At 44.3% G+C, this 21,276-nt stretch overlaps 1 protein-coding gene across 1 annotated transcript in view; it reads right to left on the bottom strand.

Moving 5' to 3' along the window:
• The window catches only part of LOC132394848 (uncharacterized), a 56,799-nt gene that overhangs the window by 892 nt on the left and 34,631 nt on the right, over positions 1–21,276 (bottom strand). Inside the window, 5 exon segments of the mRNA XM_059971255.1 lie at positions 9,529–9,647; positions 9,744–9,766; positions 10,469–10,702; positions 11,120–11,215; positions 12,189–12,712. Coding sequence (XP_059827238.1) covers positions 9,529–9,647; positions 9,744–9,766; positions 10,469–10,702; positions 11,120–11,215; positions 12,189–12,712 — 996 coding nt within the window.

Below are 21,276 nucleotides of genomic sequence, written 5' to 3'. Positions count from 1 at the left end.
CAGAGGATGGACAACCAGCATATTCCTGAGAACTTATTTGACATGGAGAGCGGATTTTTCCCGATCAACACACACAGAATTCTGGAGGAGCTCAGTGGGTCAAGCAGCATATGTTAAGTGAGGTATACAGTTGCTGTTTCAAGGTATTTCCTCAAAAATGGAAAGAAAAGCGGTGGATAACAGTAGATAGATGTGAGGAATGGATGGAGCAACAGCTGATGAGGATGAGGTGAATGAACATTTAAAATGGAGGTGAGGCCCAATTCATTCGTGCTGACCAACTTATTCTATTGGTCTAGTTCCATTTGCCTGTATCTGCCATTACTCCTTCAAACCTTTCCTACCCACGTACCTGTCGAAGCAACAAATACAAAATGCTGAAGGAACCCAGCAGTCCAGGCAGCATCCATGGAAAAAAGTAAAGTCAACGTTTTGGGCTGAAACACTTTGGCAGGACTGGAGAGAAAATGCTGAGGAGTAGATTTAAAAGGTGGAGCTGGCGAGGGAGAGAAGCACCAGGTACAGGAGATGTTGTGGTCAAAGGAGCACGCACAACACGCTGGAGAAACTCAGCAGGTCAGGCAGCATCCATGGAAACGAGCAGTCAACATTTTGGGCTGAGACCCTTTATCAGGACTGAAGAGGGAGGGGGCAGGGCCCCATAAAGAAGGTGGGGGGGAGGGTGGGAAGGAGAAGGCTGGTAGGTGCCAGGTGAAAAGCCAGTAAGGGGAAAGATTGAGGGGGGGCAGGGGAAGCAGGGAGGGGATAGGCCAGAGGGGTGAAGAAGGAATGTAAGGGGAAAGCACTGCGGGTAGTAGAAGAAGACAGAATCAGGAGAGAGGTGATAGGCAGCTGGAGAATTCAATGTTCATACCAAGGGGCTGGAGACTACCTAGACGGTATATGAGATGTTGCTTCCCAACCCTAAGTTTGGCCTCATCATGGCAATAGAGGAGGCCATGTATGGACATTTCCGAATGGGAATGTGAAGCAGAGTTGAAGTGGGTGGCAACCGGGAGATCCTGTCTGTTGTGGCAGACGGAGCGGAGGTGTTCGATGAAGCGATCCCCCAATCTGTGTCGGGTCTCACCGATGTAGAGGAGGCCACACCAGGAGCACCGGATGCAATAGATTGCCCCAACAGACTCACAGGTGAAGTGTTGCCTCACCTGGAAGGACTGTTTTGGTGCCTGAATGGTGGTAAGAGAGCAAGTGTTGCAGAGATAAGTACCCGGTGGAGGTCTGTGGGGAGGGACGTGTGGACCAGGCAGTCACGAAGGGAACAATCTCTGTGAAAAGTGAAGAGGGGTAGAGAGGGAAAGATGTGCTTAGTGGTGGGGTCCTGTCGAAGGTGATGGAAGTTGCAGAGGATAATATGCTGGATCCGGAGGCTGGTGGAGTGGTAGGTGAGGACAAGGGGAACTCGGTCCCTGTTGTGGTGACGGGAGGATGGGGTAAGGGTTGAAGTGCAGGAAATGGAGGAGATGTGGGTGAAACCTGGAGGAGGAGGGATGAAGTAACAAGCTGGTAAGTTGATTGGCAAGATGAGCTGAGAGAGGGAAAAGGGGATGGGAAATGGAGAAGGGGGAGGGGTGGTTTGGGGGCATTACTGGAAGTTTAAGAATGAAGTTCTTGCCATCAGGTTGGAGGCTCCCCAAATGGAATATAAGGTGTTGTTCCTCCAACCCAAGTGTGGCCTTATTCTGACAGTGGAGGACATATCAGATTGGGAATCGGGAGTAGACACTGGGAGATCTTGTTCTGGCGGATGGAGTGTAGATGCTCGGTGAAGCGGTCTCCCAAACTACGTCCGGTCTCACCGATACAAAGGAGGCCACACCGGACACAGTGTATGACCCCAGTAGACTCACAGATCAAGTGTCCGCTCAGATGGAAGGACTGTTTAGGGCCCTGGATGGTAGTGCGAGAGAATGTGTAGAGGCAAGTGAAGCACGTTACCCTTGCAAGGATCAGTGCCAGGATGGAGATCTGTGGGGAGGGACGAGCATAGAAGGGAGTTGCGTGGGGCAGGAGGGAAAGATTGGCTTGGTGGTGGGATCCCATTGGAAGTGGCAGAAGTTTCAGAGAATTATTTGCCGGATGTGGAAGCTGGTGGGATGGTAGGTGAGGACAAGAGGAATCCTATCCCTGGCAAGGTGGCGGAGGATGGGGTAAGAGCAGACATGTGTGAAATGGAAGAGATGCGGTTGACGGTAGTGTTGATGGTGGAGGAAGGGAAGCCCCTCTCTTTGAAAAAGGAGGACATCCCCTTTATTCTAGAATAAAAAGCCTCATCCTGAGAGCAGAATCGGAGGCGACAGAGGAATTGAGAGATTGGATTTGCATTTTTACAAGTAGCAGGGTGGCATGAGGTATAGTCCAGGTAGCTGTGAGAATCCATTTATATTAGACATTTGTGGATAAGCTGTCACCAGAGATAGAAACAATGAGATCAAGAAAGGGAAGGGATGTATTGGAAATGGACCAGGTGAATTTGAGAGCAGGGTGGAAGTTGGAGGCAAAGTGGATGAAATCAACATGTTCAGCACAGGTGCGAAGCAACACCAATACAGTTATTGATGTAGCATAGGAAAAGTCACCAGCGTAGGACTGCAACATAAACTGTTCCATGTAGCCAACAAACAGGTGGGTATCACTGGGACCCACGTGAGTGTCCATGGCTACACCTTCTGTCTAAGTGAAGCGGGAGGAGCCAATGGAAAAATTATTGAGATTGAGGACAAGTTCCACTATGCGGAGGAGAGTAGTGGTGGAGGGGAACTGGTTAGTTCTGGTGCCCAGAAAAAAAATGGAGATCTTTGAGGCCTTTCCTGTCCCGATGTCTTTTCAATCACTGTAACTGTATCCACCTCTATTGTTTCCTTTGGCAGCCTCCTGAGCTCCAGGAAAACGACCCAGAATATTCAGCCTCTCCTTATAACCCAAACTCTCCAGTCCCAGTAACATCCTTGTAAATCTGTTTTACACCCTCTCAGTTTAATAACATCCTTCCTGTAGAAAGATCACCAGCACTGGACAGTGTGATCCAAATCATAAAGACAAGCTGGGTCTCCCTGATTAGTCCTCACCTTTCCAAATGAATGTAGATGCTGTCTCTCAGAATCCCCTCTATTAATGTTCCCTCCACTGACGTTAGGCTCACCGGTCTGTACTTCCCAGGCTTTTGCCGACAGTCGATCTTCAATAAATGTCCAACATTAGTCACCCTCCAGTCTTCTGAACCCTCACTCACAGCTATCGATGACACACATATCTCCAAAATGGACTCCACACTCTCCTCCTGAGCTTCCCACAAAGTCCTGGGATACACTTGATCAGGACCTGGGGATTTATCGACCTTTCTGCATTTTAGGACCTGCAGCACATTTGCTTCTGTAATGTGGTAGAAAATGAGGTTGATCACCTTCTGTAACACAGGAGAATTGAGGGCCCTGTGGAACTGGCACAGAAGAGGAGTTGAGCCATGGGACTGAGAAATGATGACAGGGAGGTTTAGAAAGATATGGGCCAAATGCAGGTAAATGGACTGGGAGGTGATCTGACAGAAATATATAAGGTTATGAGGGGTTAGATTGAGCAGAGGAGAAGGGGAGTGATGAGACAGGAGTCTGAAGTGACTGTGGACTGAAGATTGGTGAAAGATGGCAGGCACGATGCTCCAGGTAGCGGAAGGGTGGGGAGTGTGGACTGTGGAGTTGGGAGACAGTGGGAAGTGAATGACAGGTGGAGAGCAACACAGTGAAAGTTTTGATCGCTAGTCGGAGCGGGGTTGCGGGGAAGGTTGGGAGATGGGAAGGTGGGAGACAGCTGTGGGAGGGTGAGAAACAGGAGCACAAGGGCCAACCTGTGCTGGAATCTGATCAGTAAAGGAGGTTCCACTCTATCCGCCCAAAGGGGAACTTCCCAGTGGCCAAACATTTAAATTCCCATTCCAAAATGTCGGTCCATGGCTGCCTCTTGCGCCAAGATGAGGCCATCCTCAGGATGGAGGAGAACACCTTATATTCTGCCTGGGTAGCCTCTGACCTGATGGCATGAATATTGATTTCCTCTTCAGGTAAAATTTTTCTCATCCCCTCCCCTCTCCTTCTATTCCCCACTATGGCCTTTAACCTCTTCTTACCTCCCTATCACTACTCACTGGGACCCCTCCTCCTTCCCTTTCTCTTATTGTCCACTCTCCATAGAACATTACAGCACAGAAACAGGCCTTTTGGCCCTTCTTGGCTGTGCCAAACCATTTTTCTGCCTAGTCCCACTGAGCTGCACCTAGATAATATCCTTCCATACCCCTCTCATCCATGTATCTGTCCAAGTTTTTCTTAAATATTAAAAGTGAGCCTGCGTTCATCACTTCAACTGGCAACTCATTCCACACTCCCACCACTCTCTGTGTGAAGAAGCCCCCCCACAATGTTCCCTTTAAACTTTCCCCCTCCACCCTTAACCCATGCCCTGTTTTTTTTTCCTCCACTAGCCTCAGTGGAAAAAGCCTGCTTGCATTCACTCTATCTATACCCATCATAATTTTATACACCTCTATCAAATCACCCCTCATTCTTCGACGCTCCAGGGAATAAAGTCTTAACCTATTCAACCTTTCTCTGTAATTCAGTTTTTCAAGTCCCGGCAACATCCTTGTAAACCTTCTCTGCACTCTTTCAAGCAACACACACAAAATGCTGGTGAAACGCAGCAGGCTAGGCAGCATCTATAGGAAAAAGTACAGTTGACGTTTTGGGCCGAGACCCTTTGTCAGGACTAACTGTCTTGAATCCTGTAATTCAGTGACCAAAACTGCACACAATACTCCAAATTTGGCTTCAACAATGTCTTATACAACCTCACCATAACATTCCAACTCTTATTCTCAATACTTTGATTTATAAAGGCCAATGTACCAAAAGCTCTCTTTACAACCCTATCTACCTGTGACGCCACTGTTAGGGAATTATGAATCTGCATTCCCAGATCCCTCTGTTCTACTGCACTCCTCAGTGTCCAACCATTTACCTTGTATGTTCTACCTTGGTTTGTCCTTCCAAATTGCAATACTCCACACTTGTCTGCGTTAAACTCTATCTGCCATTTGTCAGCCCATTTTTCCAACTGGTCAAAGTCCCTCTGCAAGATTTGAAAACCTTCCTCACTGTCCACTACACCTCTAATCTTTGTATCATCAGCAAATCTGCTGATCCAATTTACCAGATTATCATCCAGATCATTGATATAGATGATAAATAACAATGGACCCAGCACTGATCCCTGTGGCACACCACGAGTCACAGGCCTCCACTCAGAGTTGCAATCCTCCACTACCACTCTCTGACTTCTCCCATTGAGCCAATATCTAATCCAGTTTACTACCTCACCATGTATACCAAGCGACTGAATCTTCCTAACTAACCTCCCATGCGGGACCTTGTCAAAGGCCTTACTGAAGTCCATGTAGACAACATCCACTGCCTTCTCTTCATCCACTTTCCTGGTAACCTCTTTGAAAAACTCTAATAGATTAGTTAAACATGACCTACCACGCACAAATCCAAGTTGACTCTCCCTAATAAGTCCCTGTCTATCCAAATACTTGTAGATCCTAACTCCTTCCAATAAATTACCTACTACTGATGTCAAATTTACTGGCATATAATTTCCCATATTACTTTTAGAGCCTTTTTTAAACAATGAACAACATGAGCTATCCTCCAATCCTCCGGCACCACACCCGTGGATACTGACATTTTAAATATATCTGCCAGGGCCCCCTGCAATTTCAACGCTAGTCTCCTTCAGGGCCCAAGGGAATACCCTGTCAGGTCCTGGGGATTTATCTACTCTGATTTGCCTCAAGACATCAAGCACCTCCTCCTCTTTAATCTGTATAGGTTCCATGAGCTGACTACTTGTTTGCCTTAGTTCCATAGACTCATTGCCAGTTTCCTTATGTAAGAGGGTTTCTTCTTTCTTTATGTTACTGCGTTAATCAAAATGGCTTCTTGTTTGTTAAAAGTACAAATGCTTCTTTGTTATGCTAACTGGTGAGAGAGTGCTTTCTCTTGAAGTTTGTTTGGGTTATAATTACTGATAACGAGAATTGTATTCGTTTGTTTACCAATTGGGATAGAGGTTATACTTTCTTGTGGGTTTGTAAGCTAGTTTTGAGTGGGCTTTTAAGGAGACGGCGCAAGGGGGTTAGAAGGAGAAGACACAATTATGTAAACTGGGCAACGGAACAGCCCCGAGAGGGGGTCTGAGGCCCAGGGTTTTTGGCGAGGAGAGGAGACGTGGACAGATTCGTGTGGAGCGTCTGGTCAACCACCGTTGTTGGTCCCAGGCAGCGGGTCGAGGAGGTCGAGGGGATCGAATGGTGGCAAGGAGGCTTTATTAACTGAGCTCCAATGGGTTGTGCACGAAGTGGTTGGACTTTGATAAGTTTGGCGCCTTTTATTTTTTCTTTCATATTGTGTCTCTATTAAGTACATAGCTCCAGTAAGATCTATAAAGTGTAATCATTTAGTTGCATATGGTGTACTGTCTGTTATTTGGTGGGGTGAGGACATCACACAGCATCCACACCAGCTGATTACCCAGTTTGGCGGGGCCGAAGGCTGCGTCCCCTGGACGGAAATGAGCTGAGCGAGCCTGAGGCGACCCAGGGGCTTACACTTAATAAATACAAATACAAAAAAAACCATTTAAGATCTCCACCATTTCTTTTGGCTCCATACCACTCTGATCTTCAAGAAGACCAATTTTATCCCTTACTATCCTTTTGCTCTTAACATACCTGTAGAAGCTCTTAGGATTATCCTTCACCCTGACTGCCAAAGCAACCCCATGTCTTCTTTTAGCCCTCCTGATTTCTTTCTTAAGCATTTTCTTGTGGACCTTTCCTAAATTACTTTTCCAATTTATAAAGTTTAACAGCACACAGACTTTTATGTATATTTTTATCTTCTCTTCTTAAGTGACTATGTCTTTTTTTCCCCTAATTATCCATTGTCATCCATCAGCTTTTTTCTTTGGTAATTGATCGGGGGTTGACTTTTTTTATATAAAAAAATTCTTTTATAATGTATGACTTATCTTTAAATTTTTGATTACAGAGTGGTATACCTTTATGCGTTATGCTATAACATTTTGATCAATTTTATTACAATATATGAATGTACACAAGTTATGTTGAGATGTATCTATGTGTTGCACTGTGTAAATCTTGGTTTTTTTCTTCTGAATAAAAATATTGTAAAAAGAGAAAAGTATTTTCTTGCACGTTTTATACTCCTCAAGCACCTTATTTGCTGCTTGTTGCCTATACCTGTCATAAAACTCTCTCTTCTTTATCAGATTTCAATATCCCTCAAAAACCAAGGTTCCTTATTCTTATTCACTTTGCCTTTAATCCTGACAGGAACATACAAACTCTGAACTCTCAAAATGTCTGCTTTGAAGGCCTCTCACTTTTCTATCACATCCTTGCCAAAGAACAACCTGTCCCAATCCATGCTTTTTAGATCCTTTCTCATTTCTTCAAATTTGGCCTTTTTCCAGTTTAGCACCTCAACCAGAGGACCAGATCTATCTTTATCCATGACCAAGTTGAAACTAATGGCGTTATGATCACTAGACTCAAAGTGTTAAAAATACACACACTTCTGTCACTTCTCCTAACTCGTACCCTAATAGGAGATCTAATATTGCATCCTCTCTAGTTGGTACCTCTATTTATTGATTTAGAAAACTTTCCTGAATATATTTTACAAACTCTAACTCGTCTAGACCTTTAACAGTATGGGAGTCCCAATCAATATGTGGAAAATTAAAATCCCCTACTATTACAACTTTATGTTTCCTGCAGTTGTCTGCTATCTCTCTGCAGATTTTCTCCTCCAATTCTCCCTGACTATTGGGTGGTCTATAACACAACCCCATTAATAGTGTTATACCTTTCCTGTTTCTCAGCTCCACCCATACGACCTCGGTAGACAAACCCTCTAATCTGTCCTGCCTGAGCACTGCTGTAACATTTTAATATTTTCCCTGACTAGCAGTGCCACCCCCCCCCCCATCCTTTTGCCTCTATCACGTCTGAAACATGGGAACCCTGAAACATTAAGATGCCAGTCCTGCCCCTAATGGCTATAATGTCATAATTCCATGTGTCAATCCACGTCCTCAGCTCGTCTGCCTTCCCCACAATACTCCTCGCATTGAAATAGACACACCTCCGAAGATTATTACCACCACACACAACCCTTCAATTTCTGACTTTGCATGAACTTTTAATATAACTTATTTTCACCCCCACCCCACTATCTGCTCTGGAACTCTGGTTCCCATCCTCCTGCAAATCTAGTTTAAACCCTCCCCAATAGCACTAGCAAACCTTCCTCTCCGATCAGATTCCTCCTTCTCCAGCCCTTTAACTTCCCCCCCCCCCCAGCTTCACCTATCACCTTCCAGCCAGCCTCTCTCCCCTCTCCCCACCTTTTTATTCTGGCATCTCCCCTCTTCAATTTTAGTCCTGAAGAAAGATCACAGCCCAAAACAGACTTTCTCACTTTGACGGAAATGGGTAAATGTGGAATTTGCTGCCAAAGGTATAATTAAAATATTATAAAATCACTTTAGGCAGGTACAACAATAGGCAATGGTTAGAAGGATATGGGACAAACACACAGAAATGTGTCTGTTTCTTAACTATGTGTCCCACACTGATGGTGCATTTGGACAGTGTGTATGTGTGTGTGTTTGTGTGTGTGTGTGTGTGTGGGGGGGGGGGTAAATATCAGTGAGTGTGTGTACACAATGAAGGTAAGTGTACACATTGAACTATTTGGATGTTACATTGCGTCTTCACATGTCCAGTGTGTGTTGACAATGTGTGACACGTGTGTGAATTGTTCAAATAGAAACCATTCACTGTGTCTGAAGAGAATAGTTTCCAGGTTACTGAGGGGACTAACAACGTGCAATGCTGAGGCTCTGACTACAATCTGCTGAGCCTTCTTGTGAATGTGTGTGAGGGAGATTTGCCAGACCAGTTATGCTGTGTCCACCAGTGTAAATGCTGGTTGGTGTGCCCGGGCTCAGTCTTCAATGTGGTGGTTTGATCACAGCAGTGAGACTGGCGAGTCCAGCAGGGGGCAGAGCTGAGTCAATCAGACTGCGGTCATGGACAGGTCAGACAGGGGGAGGGGCTCGAAGGACTGGTGTATTATTCTGACAATCCCTGTCACCGCAGTGATACCAGATTTTATCCTCTTTAATGTCATTATTGGAGTATTAATTCCAGAACTACCATGTCAGGATTCAAACTCGTGCATTGGCTTGTTTGTCCAGTGCAAATGGGATCAGGATGCAGTGATTCACCTAACAGACCAGTGAATTGTTTGTATATTGCCCCTGGTTTGGTGTGTTCAAGGGTCTGACATCTCCAGCTGACCGTGTGGCAGTGATGAGTCCCAGCAGGTGGGGGTGGTGCCGGAATGAATCTGTATGTTTTACCTCGTTTAATGCCGTCAAACGGTTCTCCCAATGCTATGTCGAACAAATAGGGGTGATAGAATTTTTCAGCCAGCAGGGTGCCATCTGTCACTGACAATTTCTTGTCTTCCTCAGTGATCCTGTAAATATTATACATGTAGATATAAACTGAACATCAGTGATATTTGAACTATTTTACAAATCCATACAGAGCTTCAGTCAAGACCATCTCCTACCTCCTTTTCTGACGAGCTTCCTCCTGAAATAAATAAAACACAGATTTCAATTGTCTGAGACTGACCATCGGCATCCAAACAGCAGGAATCTGAGACAAGTTATTACAAGCTGCTGAAAATTCTCACTTACTCCCACTGACACACATGGAGAAAGAGGGAGACTGAACCATGGGAGAAAGTCAAAGGAATGTTTATGAAATTTATACCATAACTGAGAGATGGAACTTACAGGAGAGACTGGACAGGTTGTGTATTTTTATCTGGATACAATGGCAGGAAGGATCAGATGAGGGAATTTTACATTCCAAATGGATTTGATGGGGTGGAATGGAGAAAATATTTCTGCTTGTGTCAGACCAAAAGTCAAAGACAAAACATCAGCTGGTTGTTAATAATGCCACAAAAATGTGGTGAGGAGAGTATCAGAACCACACTCACAGTCTGTGACTGTAACTCGGTGTTACTCTGAGTCTCAGGGGATATTATACGTGGGAATCACAGAAACGACCACCAGCTCAGTGCTCTGATCAGAGTAACTCATTCCCGAGAAGGTTGCAGACTGTCCTGTGATGTACAGATGTTGTGGGATGGGGTTTGGGACAACGACAATGCTGAACAGTCAGGATGTCCACATGGTGGAAATCAGTTTCCAACTACAGTATTTGAGATAAAATGCATCATTTTGTGACTGGGCACTTTTACAGAAGCAAACTGAAATCGCTCACCATGAGGAATGTGATATTTTCTTGTTGATCCATCCGTTCCTGTAACTTTGAGATTTCCTCCTGGATAGAATTTAAATTCTCTTTAATCTCTCGAAGATTTTTTTCCATTGGATTCAGAATCCTCTCCTCTTCTTCCTTGAGATCTCGGAGTGCACGCTGCTCTTTCTCAGTGAGAACCCGGCGCAGTTCAGCAAAATGGGATGTGATCTGGGACTGAAGGCTGTGTGACTGTTCCTGTCAATGAAAGGAGAGGCTAGTTTACTATTTGATGCTATTTTTTGTATTTCCTTCTGACATGGAAGGTAACCATTCAGCCCATTAACGCCTCTGCTGGTTCTCAGAACAATCCACTCCATCACATTCCCCCACGTCTCCCTGAAACATATACTCCATCTCTGACCCACTAACTCCGACCTGATTCACAGACCACCCAACGTCACAAGGTTAATTACAGTCGCCAATTTACCGTTTAACCATGCAATGTCGGCTAAAAGGAGGTACTGGATATGGGGAGAACATGCAAACTCCACGCAGACAGCTCCAGGGGTCAGGATCAATCCCAGGTTACTGAAGCTGCGATACTCTGCTATTCTACATTAAAGGGAACAAAACTACACAACAAATTTGTGAATTCTGCTTTGGAAGCCTCACCCGAACTCCAGAAATCTTCTCTTTCTGTTGTTGCTCCATTTCCTCGAAGTTTGATTTCTTTTTTGTGAGAGAGTCTAAGGAAGATTTAACCCGACCCTGGGAATGAGAGAGTAAAGAAATTAGACCAAAATATTCCTTTAGATAAAATTAAAAACCTTTGGGAACAAGATTTACAGATTTCAATTTCTGAGGACACTTGGAATGAAATTTTTTAAGTTGGTTAATACCTCATCTTTATATGCCCGTTATTCTCTTCTACAATTTAAAGTGGTTCATAGAGCCCATATGTCTAACGATTAGCTGTCTCATTTTTATTCGGATATATCTCCCTATTGTGATAGATGTAATAATGGAGACGCTTGACTAATCAATATGTTTTGGACTTGTCCGAGTCTTAAAAAATATTGAAGGAAGTATTGCAAACTTTTTCGGTGCTTTTTAAAGTAAATTTTAAACGTAATCCTTTGACTGCCTTATTTGGTATTGTTGGAGGAAATTATGTTATCTTGGAGACACATGATTTGTATATTTTGGCCTTTATTTCTCTTACAGCCAGGAGGGCATTGTTGCTTATGTGGAAGGATGCCACTCTGCCTACACATACTCATTGGTTACATGATGTTATGTCTTGCTTAAATTTAGAGAAGATTCGTTGTTCAATTTCTGAACCTGGACAAGATTTTTTTTAAAACTGTGGGGACCTTTTTTAAATTACTTCCAAAATCTTTGATTTGTTATTAAGTGCAGATGTTGGCTAATAATATGTTTCACTATATGTTAAGGCTTTTTCCTTTTGTTTCTTTTAAGCAAACAGCTGTTTTTTTCTGGTAGTCGGTTTAGATTTTTTGTATAATGAAATTATTTCTTTTCAATTTTATGTTTAAATTTAATCCATATGGATATAGAGCAATTAAACATAATCTATGATTTCAGTATATTGTAATCGATATATATCATATATCTTACTGTACCTTGTATTCTTTTATGTAGATATTAATAAAAGTATTGAAAAAGAAAGACCAAAATATTCAACTAAGTAAACAGCTGATCAAAACCTGGTTAGTTTTACCTTGTAGATTTCAGCGGCTTCGTTAACCGGCATGAAGTTGTGAGACTTGTGTTCCCGCGCAGTCGCACAGATCAGACAGATCAGAGTCTTGTCCGTCTCACAAAACAGCTTCAGTTGCTCCTCATGTTTCTCGCAGTTAAGTTTACTTTCCTTCTCTTTCGGATTCAGGTTTAGTTTTCGAGCTTTCTCAGACAGATTTGCCAAGGCCCGACTGGCCCTGAGGGTGCGGTCCGCAAACTCCTCTCTACATTCCGGGCAGGAGTTTCTCTCCTCCCTTTCCCAACACCGTGTGATACAGGAGCGGCAGAAGTTGTGTCCACACTCCAGTGACACCGGATCGGTGAAGAAATCCAGGCAGATGGGACAAATTACCTCCTCGGTTAAACTCTCGACCTGTCCTTTCGAAGCCATGCTAACTCCCGGTACTTCCTGGTTCAGGATCCTTTCACTTTCGGGGAGCTGCTGAACGCCTGCGGTACCGCCGCTGTCCACTAGGGGCGCTGCAGTCCCGGGAATGAATGTTCCTTTTCAGTGAAGCAGGAATCGTGTTCGTTTCCACAGCAGCGATCAGAAACACATTAAACAAGTCTAACATAGATAAAGCCGCAGAGAAGAGCTTGGTTCAGTCTACGGCAGAACTGAAGGGACAAGTCCTGAAAATATGTTTTAGTGGCCACTACAGAAACCTGGTTGCAAGGTGGAGATGTCTGGGAATTAAATATCCAAGGGTATCAGGTATTACGGACAGATAGGCAGGAAGGCAGAGGAGGTGGGGTGGCGCTCTTGATTAGGGATGAGATCAGGGCGATTGTGAGAGACGATATAAGATCTTCGGAGCAGATCGTTGAAGGGAAAAAATCATGGTGTTGTCAATTGGCAGTGGCAGAGTTGATTAATCAAGAAGTAACTGAGGCTTGTAAGAACTGAACGGCAGTTGTCATGGGAGGTTTTAACTTCCACATAGATTGGGTGAATCAGGTTGGTCAAGGAAGTCTTGAAGAGGACTTCATAAAATTCATCCGTGATGGCTTTCTTGAGCAGCATGTTAGCGAACCTACAAGGGTAAATGTTTTCTTAGATCTAGTCCTGTGCAGTGAGACAGGTAAGATTAACGATCTTGTAGGCAGGGATCCTCTTGGAAAGAGTGATCATAGTGTGATTGAATTTCGCATTCAAATGGAGGATGAAATAGTTAGATCTAAAGCTAGTGCATTATGCTTTAACAAGGGAGACTACAACGGGATGAGGGAGGAGTTGGCTAATGTGGTTTGGGAGCACAGTCTATTTGGTAGGACAGCTAAGGAACAGTGGAATTCTTCCAAATAGATTTTTTCACAGTGCTCAACAAAAGTATATTCCAATCAAAAGTAAGAACAGTAAGCGTGGGGAGAGCCAGCCTTGGATAACTGAGGAAATAAAAGATAGTATCAAATTAAATGCTCATGTGTCCCTTGGAAGATGAGAACGGGAAATTGATATTGGGTGATGAGGAAACGGCTGAGGCATTGGACGACTATGTTGTGTCACTCTTCATGGTGGGGGTCACATCTAATATGCCAAAGACGGATGTTATTGACGAAGTGGGTGGTGAGGACCTCAATAAAATCACCTTCACTAAGGAGATAATGATTCAGAGGGTCTGAAGGTAGGTAAGTCCCCTGGTCCTGATGAGATGCATCCCAGGGTGCTTAAGGAATTGACGGAGGTTATAGTAGACGCGTTGGCAATCATTTATCAAAACTCTCTAGTCTCTGGGCAGGTCCTGGTGGACTGGAAGACAGCAAATGTCATGCCACTTTTTAAAGAAGGATGTAGGCAAAAGATGGGCAACTGTAGGTCAGTTAGCTTAACATCTGTAGTCGAGAAAATGCTTGAAACTGTCATTAAGGAAGAAGTAGCAAAACATTTAGGTTCCATTAGACAGACACAGCATGGATTCAGAAAGGGCAGCTCCTGCTTGACAAACTTATTGGAGTTCTTTGAGGACATAATGAGTGCAATGGATAGAGGGGAACAGATGGATGTCGCACACTTGGATTTCCAGAACGCGTTCGATAAGGTGCCGCACAAGAGACTTATAAATAAGGTATGGATGCTTGGAGTCGGAGGAAGTGTATTGGCGTGAATAGTGGATTGGTTAACCAATAGAAGGCAGAGAGTTGGTATAAATGGGTATTTCTCCGGTTGGCAGTCAGTGGTGAGTGGGGTGCCGCAGGGGTCGGTGCTGGGCCCACAGCTGTTTACATTGATGATTTGGAAAAAAGGACTGAGTGTAGTGTAGCAAAATTTGCCAATGACACTAAACTGAGTGGAAAAACACACTGTACAGAGGACGTGGAGAATCTGCAGAGGGATATAGATAGGTTATGTGAGTGTGCCAAAGTCTGGCATATTGAATACAATGTTGGTAAATGCGAGATCATCCACTTTGGAAGGAATATTAGAAGAGCAGATTATTATTTAAAAGGTGAAAGATTGCAGCATGCTGCTGTGCAGAGGGACTTGGGAGTGCTTGTTCATGAATCGCAAAAAGTTGGCTTGCAGGTACAACAGGTTATTTAGAAGGCAAACAGAATGTTGGCCTTCATTGCTAGAGGGATTGAATTCAAGAGCAGTGAGATCATGCTGCAACTATACAGGGTCCTGGAGAGGCCGCACCTGGAGTACTGTGTGCAGTTCTGGTCTCCATACTTGAGGAAGGATATACTGTCTTCGGAACCAGTGCAGAGGAGGTTCACCAGGTTGATTCTGGGGATGAAGGGGTTAACCTATGAGGAGAGATTGAGTCACCTGGGACTATATTCTCTGGAGATCAGAAGAATAAGAGAAAATCTTCAAAATTTCAAAAATCTTCAAAACATTCAAAATTTTGAAAGGGATAGATAAGATAGAAGTAGGAAAGTTGTTTTCATTGGTAGGTGAGACTAGAACTAGGGGGCATTGCCTCAAGATTCAGGGAGAAGATTTAGAACAGAGATGAGGAGAAACTGTTTTTCCCAGAGAGTGGTGAATCTGTGGAATTCTCTGACCAGGAAGCAGTTGAGGCTTCTTCACTAAATATATTTAGGATGGAGTTAGGTAGGTTTTTACTCAGCAAAGGAATTAAGGTTAAGGAAGTCGAGGTTATGGGGGAAAGGCAGGTAGATGGAGCTGAGTTTATGGACAGATTAGCCATGATCTTATTGAATGGTGGGGCAGACTCGATGGGCAGAATGGCCTCCTCCTGCTCTGATTCCTTACGTTCTCATGAAGAGAGAGACACAGAGACTGTAGATGCAGGAATCTGGACGGAAAATAGAGCTGCTGAGGTACTCAGAGGGTCAGACAGCATTTGTGGAGAAAAATGGACAGAAGATATTCCGGGTTGAGGCAGTTCAGGTGACGGATCTCAAACCGAAATGTCGATTGTCCATTTCTCTGTACAGATGCTGCATTAGGCTGCCCCTTGGTGTTCCTCCAAAAGCTCGTTTTGTTTAGTTTGAGGACTGAAGATAGTCAGAGGTGTTAAAACGGCGGTGAAAGGTAAATTTATAGCAACTATTAAATCAGTTAATAGTATGAAACACGGGATGTGGAGAGAATCTGCTGTGAGGAGACTGATGCTGTGCTGATGACAAAGATGTGGCTGCAGGAATCACCACAGGACTGGACATTGTACGTCACAGTGTGGAAAACATTCAACTCCTGATTTCCATTTCCCTTCTTGACTTCACCACTAAACTCTAAACGTCCAGTCTCGCTTGTTCTGAACAGGGCCTTCTTCCTAAATTTTGTGTGTGTTGAATGATAAGAATTATTTGTTTCTGTTCTGCAACTACTGCAGACTTTTGATTTTTCTATCCGTATTGTATTTGTGTTGGTTCTAATGAGGTGTTTTCTTGTGGCCTTGAACACGTGTGCAGCTTCTGCTTTATCTGTGAATGCATATGTGAATACCCTGAGTTGAATCAGAAAATGACACAGACTGAATCTTAAATATCATTTTCTTTTTACCCTGTGCGGCCAGCAGGTGGCGGGATTGCTCCAGTTATTCGCTCTCACTCTCTGCTTTCACCCAGTCGGGACCGAGTGTGTCAACAGATGCCAAGTGCACACTCGCCACTCCCCACTGTCCAGCAGGAGTTGTGGGGATTTACTCTGGTACCCCCCCCCCCCACCCACTGGTCCTTACCAGGGAGGGAGAATCACAGACTGAGGGTATCACAATCGAAACCCTCTTATTTCCTTGGCTGTGTAATGCTACGTAACCCGTAACTGGGTGTCAGACCAGCAAAGATAGAAGTATCCGTTGGAGTCTAGTGGTACTATATTCAAAAGTGTTTATTAGTAAAGTAAGCAAAACAATACCAATAATGCAAATATACATATAACACCAGTTAGCAATGATAAACCTAAAAGTGTAGGAATAATAATAAGTTATAATAAACAAGCTCTATCGATGTCTAGGGGTAAATGAATTGTCATAAAAAAGTATAAAGTTCAGTTCAGTTCATGCACTGAGGAAGGTATAGTTGTTGTGTGGTAATCGTTGGAGAGAGAGAGCGAGCGAGATGTAACAGCTGCAGCAGGCAAACCTTTCTGTGGCTTTTTGATTCCGTTGTACCGTTGTGGTCATTTGGTTATGACCCCTCCGTCTTTCAGCTAGACCGTTCTTCTGTGGTGGACTCGTCACTCTGGCATGAGTGGACACACACATAAGTCCCCACCGGTCCTGCCGTTACACTAAGAGTTTTACTGACCGATCTCCTGGTTTGGTCTCCGAAGCCCCCACCTTTCTGTGGGTTCACAACCCTCAGTCAGGGTCCACTGGTGTGGCTGAGGGGTGTCTCTCCAGACCTGTCTTTTATCTCTACTAATGGAGTCCCAGCTATCCATCAACTCTGAATGACTGTGTCCATCAAATCAGGCCACTCCTGCAGTCTCCTGAGGAATGTTAACGAGCAAAATAATGTCCTTGTAGCGGAAAGGTAAACAATCCAGGAAGAGTCACAATACAATAAATCAGCAGCTACCCTCTCTCTTATCTGTAACAGATGTTTTTGCCTGTGTTTCGTCTCTCTCTCCTATGAGGAGCATAGCAACAGAAATAGTTCATGGTTCTCAGGGAGGAGGATGGTTAACTCTGCACCCCATTGTCCATCAGGTCTGTTCATCACTCATAACAGTAAGTCTCGGGAAGATACTGTCTGGTCCCGTCAAACTTGTGAGATTGAGTCGAGTCTCCCACCCCAAACCCCAGTTTGTGTGGATGCCATGTAATTTGCTGCCCTGTTGGATATTAGTGTCACGGAGTAACCGACAGTACACTGCATTCGAATAAAGGAGATATATTGATGAATCTTATCTTAACTAAAGGGTTAGTAAAGAAAAACTAATTAAAATAGCCCTTCTCTTTTTGTTTTCCAAATGGCAGTCAAATGTTCACAAGTTGAAGCTCAACGTTTCACCATATTCACCGATCCTCAATCGGTCCCGGCACCGGACCATCGAATCACGATCCCCCACCGGATCGAATCTCACGACCTGTTCTCTCCAGCATCTTCTCTCTTCATCTACCGCCGAACAAAAGCCCCAAGCCCAACTTCAGTGTCCCTCACCAGAGAAACCTCCCCTAGTTCCACCATCCTGACTGGATGACACACATTCCTCATCATCCCTTATCTTGAACAATGAGCCGAACAGGCTGAGAGCAGAACAGACGGATCTCACAGAGCTGCTGAATGAAATACCTACCGCAGAACAGGAAAAACGTGACCCAGGGCGTTACACAAGGTACAGAAGTCTGGGAACACGGTGACTCAGCAGCTGTCGAGGGAAAAGTCAGTAACAGCTGACACAGGCATTACAGACAGTCAGAGTCTCTTTATCCTCAGCGTAGGTAAGTCAGATAGTACAGGGAGTAAATATAAGGTGAGAGGAGAAGGTTTAAAGCAGATTGATGAGGCGAGTTTATTTTTTACACAGAGAATGGTCAGTGTAGGTGCCTATGTTGTTAGGAGGTGGTGGAAGCAGATACAACAACAACATTTCAGTGGCATTCAGACAGACACATGAACAGAAAGGGAATGGAGGGTTGTGGACCACGTACAGGCAGATGGGATGAGATTGAATTGGCACAATGTTCAGCACAGACTTGTGGGCCGAATGGCCTGTTCCTGTGCTGTATTGTCCAATGTTCTATGTTCAGCAGTTGTGGATGCAGCAGTCAACAACAACAACCAGTATTTAGGTACAGTCACTGTGTAAATGCAGTAAAGTGTCCCGGGTGTTTACAGAGACGTGTTTCTCACTGGATACAAAAACAATGAACACAACAAACTCTGCATCCTGTTACATGTAACACAGCTGATACACACTGGTTGTCTGCCCTGTTTATGCAATCTTTCATTGATTCTATTGTGATTGTTGGATTTATTGAGTATGCCCACAAGAAAATGAATCTCAGGTTTGTATATGGTGACATATATGTGGTTTGATAATAAATTTACTTTGAATTTTGGACTGAATACAGTGAACATGGGGGATAGAGGATGTTCTACACAGAGTGCATTGGTTACCCCTGTGTAATTCAACAGCCTGAAGTCCAAAATATTAAACGGCACAAGTGTAGATACGTGTATTAAGAAATAGCAGCAGATGTGGCTATTTGGCCCTTTGTGTCTGTCCTGTCCTTCACTCAGAACATCTGACCTTTGACCTCAGAACCACTTTCCTGCACCATCCCCATCATCATGGAGCCCCAGAAATCCAGAAACCTTGTGAAGAGAATTCCAGAGTTTCACTGCATTCTGGGTGAGGAAATTTCTCATCTCAGTCCTGTTATTCTGAGTCCGTGACTCTGATTCTACACGCCAGGCGGGTGAAACATCATTCCTGCCTCTGCTTTGTCAATACCCTGAGAGACTGTGTCTGCCTCACTCACATCACCTCTTATTCTTCTAACTTTGAGACAGGCCCAGCAGTGTAATATCTCTGAGGACTAGTAGAGGATAAAGCTTTAAAGTGAGAGGGTCAAAGTTGAAACAGGGTGTTATGTTTCAGGACATTACTATTCTCCTCACTGCTTCTCCTCTATTCTCCTCCCGGCTTCAAACTGATCCGTCAAGGGATGCATCACTAATTACTCTTTTTTTTCCAACAGATTCACAGAATCTGCTAAATAATCTTGTGTCTTCTTTTTGCCCTCCCGATTCCTCTCTTCAGTGTACTCCTACATTCCTTCATTTTCACAAGGTAATCACTTCATCCCAGTTACTTTCACCTGACAAACAACTCCATCATTTTCCTGATCAGAGTCTGGATAACCCTCGTCAGCCAGGGTTCCCTCATCCCATCAGTGTTGACCTTCACTCCAACAGGGACATGCTGATCCCGAACCCCTCCAAACTCTCTTCAGGATCCTCACTCACAAGATGTCTGTTTACTTGGGAACACCCTCCTGTTCCACTCCTCTTACCCCTGGCCCTTTCTATCCTCCCTCAGTTCAGTCTGTCCATTGATCTGAAGAGAAATAGGGAGAGAAAAGTTCCCCTTCAGTGTCTGTGTGTGGAGCAAAGAGGGACGAGTGAGGTCTGGTTCCCCTCGTCTGTGGTTACTGTGGAGAAGGGAATGGAAGCTGGGAAATTTAGGGAAGAGAATAAATAGTATTGTCCTGAAACACGACAAACAAGAGGTGATGCTGGAAGCCTTAAACACATAAAGCTGGATGAACTCCTGGGGCTCATCAAGTCTGTCCTCAGACCTTGTGGGGAAACCAAGGAAGAAGTTGCTGGGGCTTTGCTGAGATAATTTGAACATCAAATACTGAACTTTACCCCACACCAACAGCCCCTGTGGCATGAGGTCCTGGGTGAGCTGATACAAAACTGGTTTGTGGTTGGAGGCAGAGGGTGGTAGTGGAGGGTTGTTTTTCACACTGGATGTCGGTGACCAGCGCTGAACCACGGGCATCGTTGCTGCCTCCATTCTGTTTGTTATTCATGTTAATGAATTTGATGAGATTGTAGGAGCGTGATTAGTAAGTTTGTGGAAGTGAGGCAAGGGGGGAAAAAGTTAAAAGGGGCCCTGAGGGTAATGTTTACACAGAAAAGGTGGTGGGTGCATCGAACGAGCTCCCAAAGGAGGTGATACTGGCAGGTAACTACACCATTTAAAAGACCTTTTGATAAATGTATGCACATGAAACATAAGACAATAAGAGCATAAGATAAAGGGGCAGAAGTAGCCCATTCAGCCCATCGAGTCTGCTCCACCATTCAATCATGGGCTGATCCAATTCTAGTCATCCCCACTCCCCTGCTTTCACCCCATACCCTTTGATGCCCTAGCTAATCAAAAACCTATCTATCTCTGCCTTAAATACACCCAATCACTTGGCCTCCACAGCTGCTTGTGGCAACAAATTCCACAGATTTACCAACCTTTAACTAAAGTAATTTAGCATCTCTTCTAAAAGGACGTCCCTCAAACCTGGTCATGCCTACTTGTCCTAGAATCTTCTAACATGGGAAATAACTTTGTCATTCCTGCTCTTATATTCTATACCTCTAGAAATGAATGCCCACATTGTATTTGCCTTCTTCACAACCAACTCAAACTGAGCTTAACTTTCAGGGTATTTGCACAAGGACTCCAAAGTCCCTTTGCATCTCTGCATTTAGAATTCTCTCTCCATCTAAATGATAATCTTCCCATTTATTGCTTCCACCAAAGTTTATGACCATACACTTTCCAGCATTATATATCATTTGCCACGTCTTTACCCATTCCCCTAGACTATCTAAGTCTGTCTGCAGACTACCTGTTTCCTCAACACTACTGGCTCCTCCACCTATCTTTGTATCATTGGCAAATTTAACCAGAAATTTATTAATACTGCAGTCTAAATCATTGATATTCATTGTAAGAAGCAGCGGTCCCAACACCGACCCCTGTGGAACTCCACTGGTAACCGGCAGCCAGCCAGAATAGGTTCCCTTTATTCCCCCTCTCTGATTTCCGTCAATCAGCCGATGCTCCACCCATGCTAGTAACTTCCTGGTAATAACATGGGCTTTTACCTTGCTAAGCAGGCTCCTGTGCGGCACCT

This window comes from Hypanus sabinus, chromosome 5 (genome assembly GCF_030144855.1).
Source record: "Hypanus sabinus isolate sHypSab1 chromosome 5, sHypSab1.hap1, whole genome shotgun sequence".
NCBI classification, from domain to species: Eukaryota; Metazoa; Chordata; class Chondrichthyes; order Myliobatiformes; family Dasyatidae; genus Hypanus; species Hypanus sabinus.
This window is presented reverse-complemented; position numbering and strand designations above follow the sequence as displayed.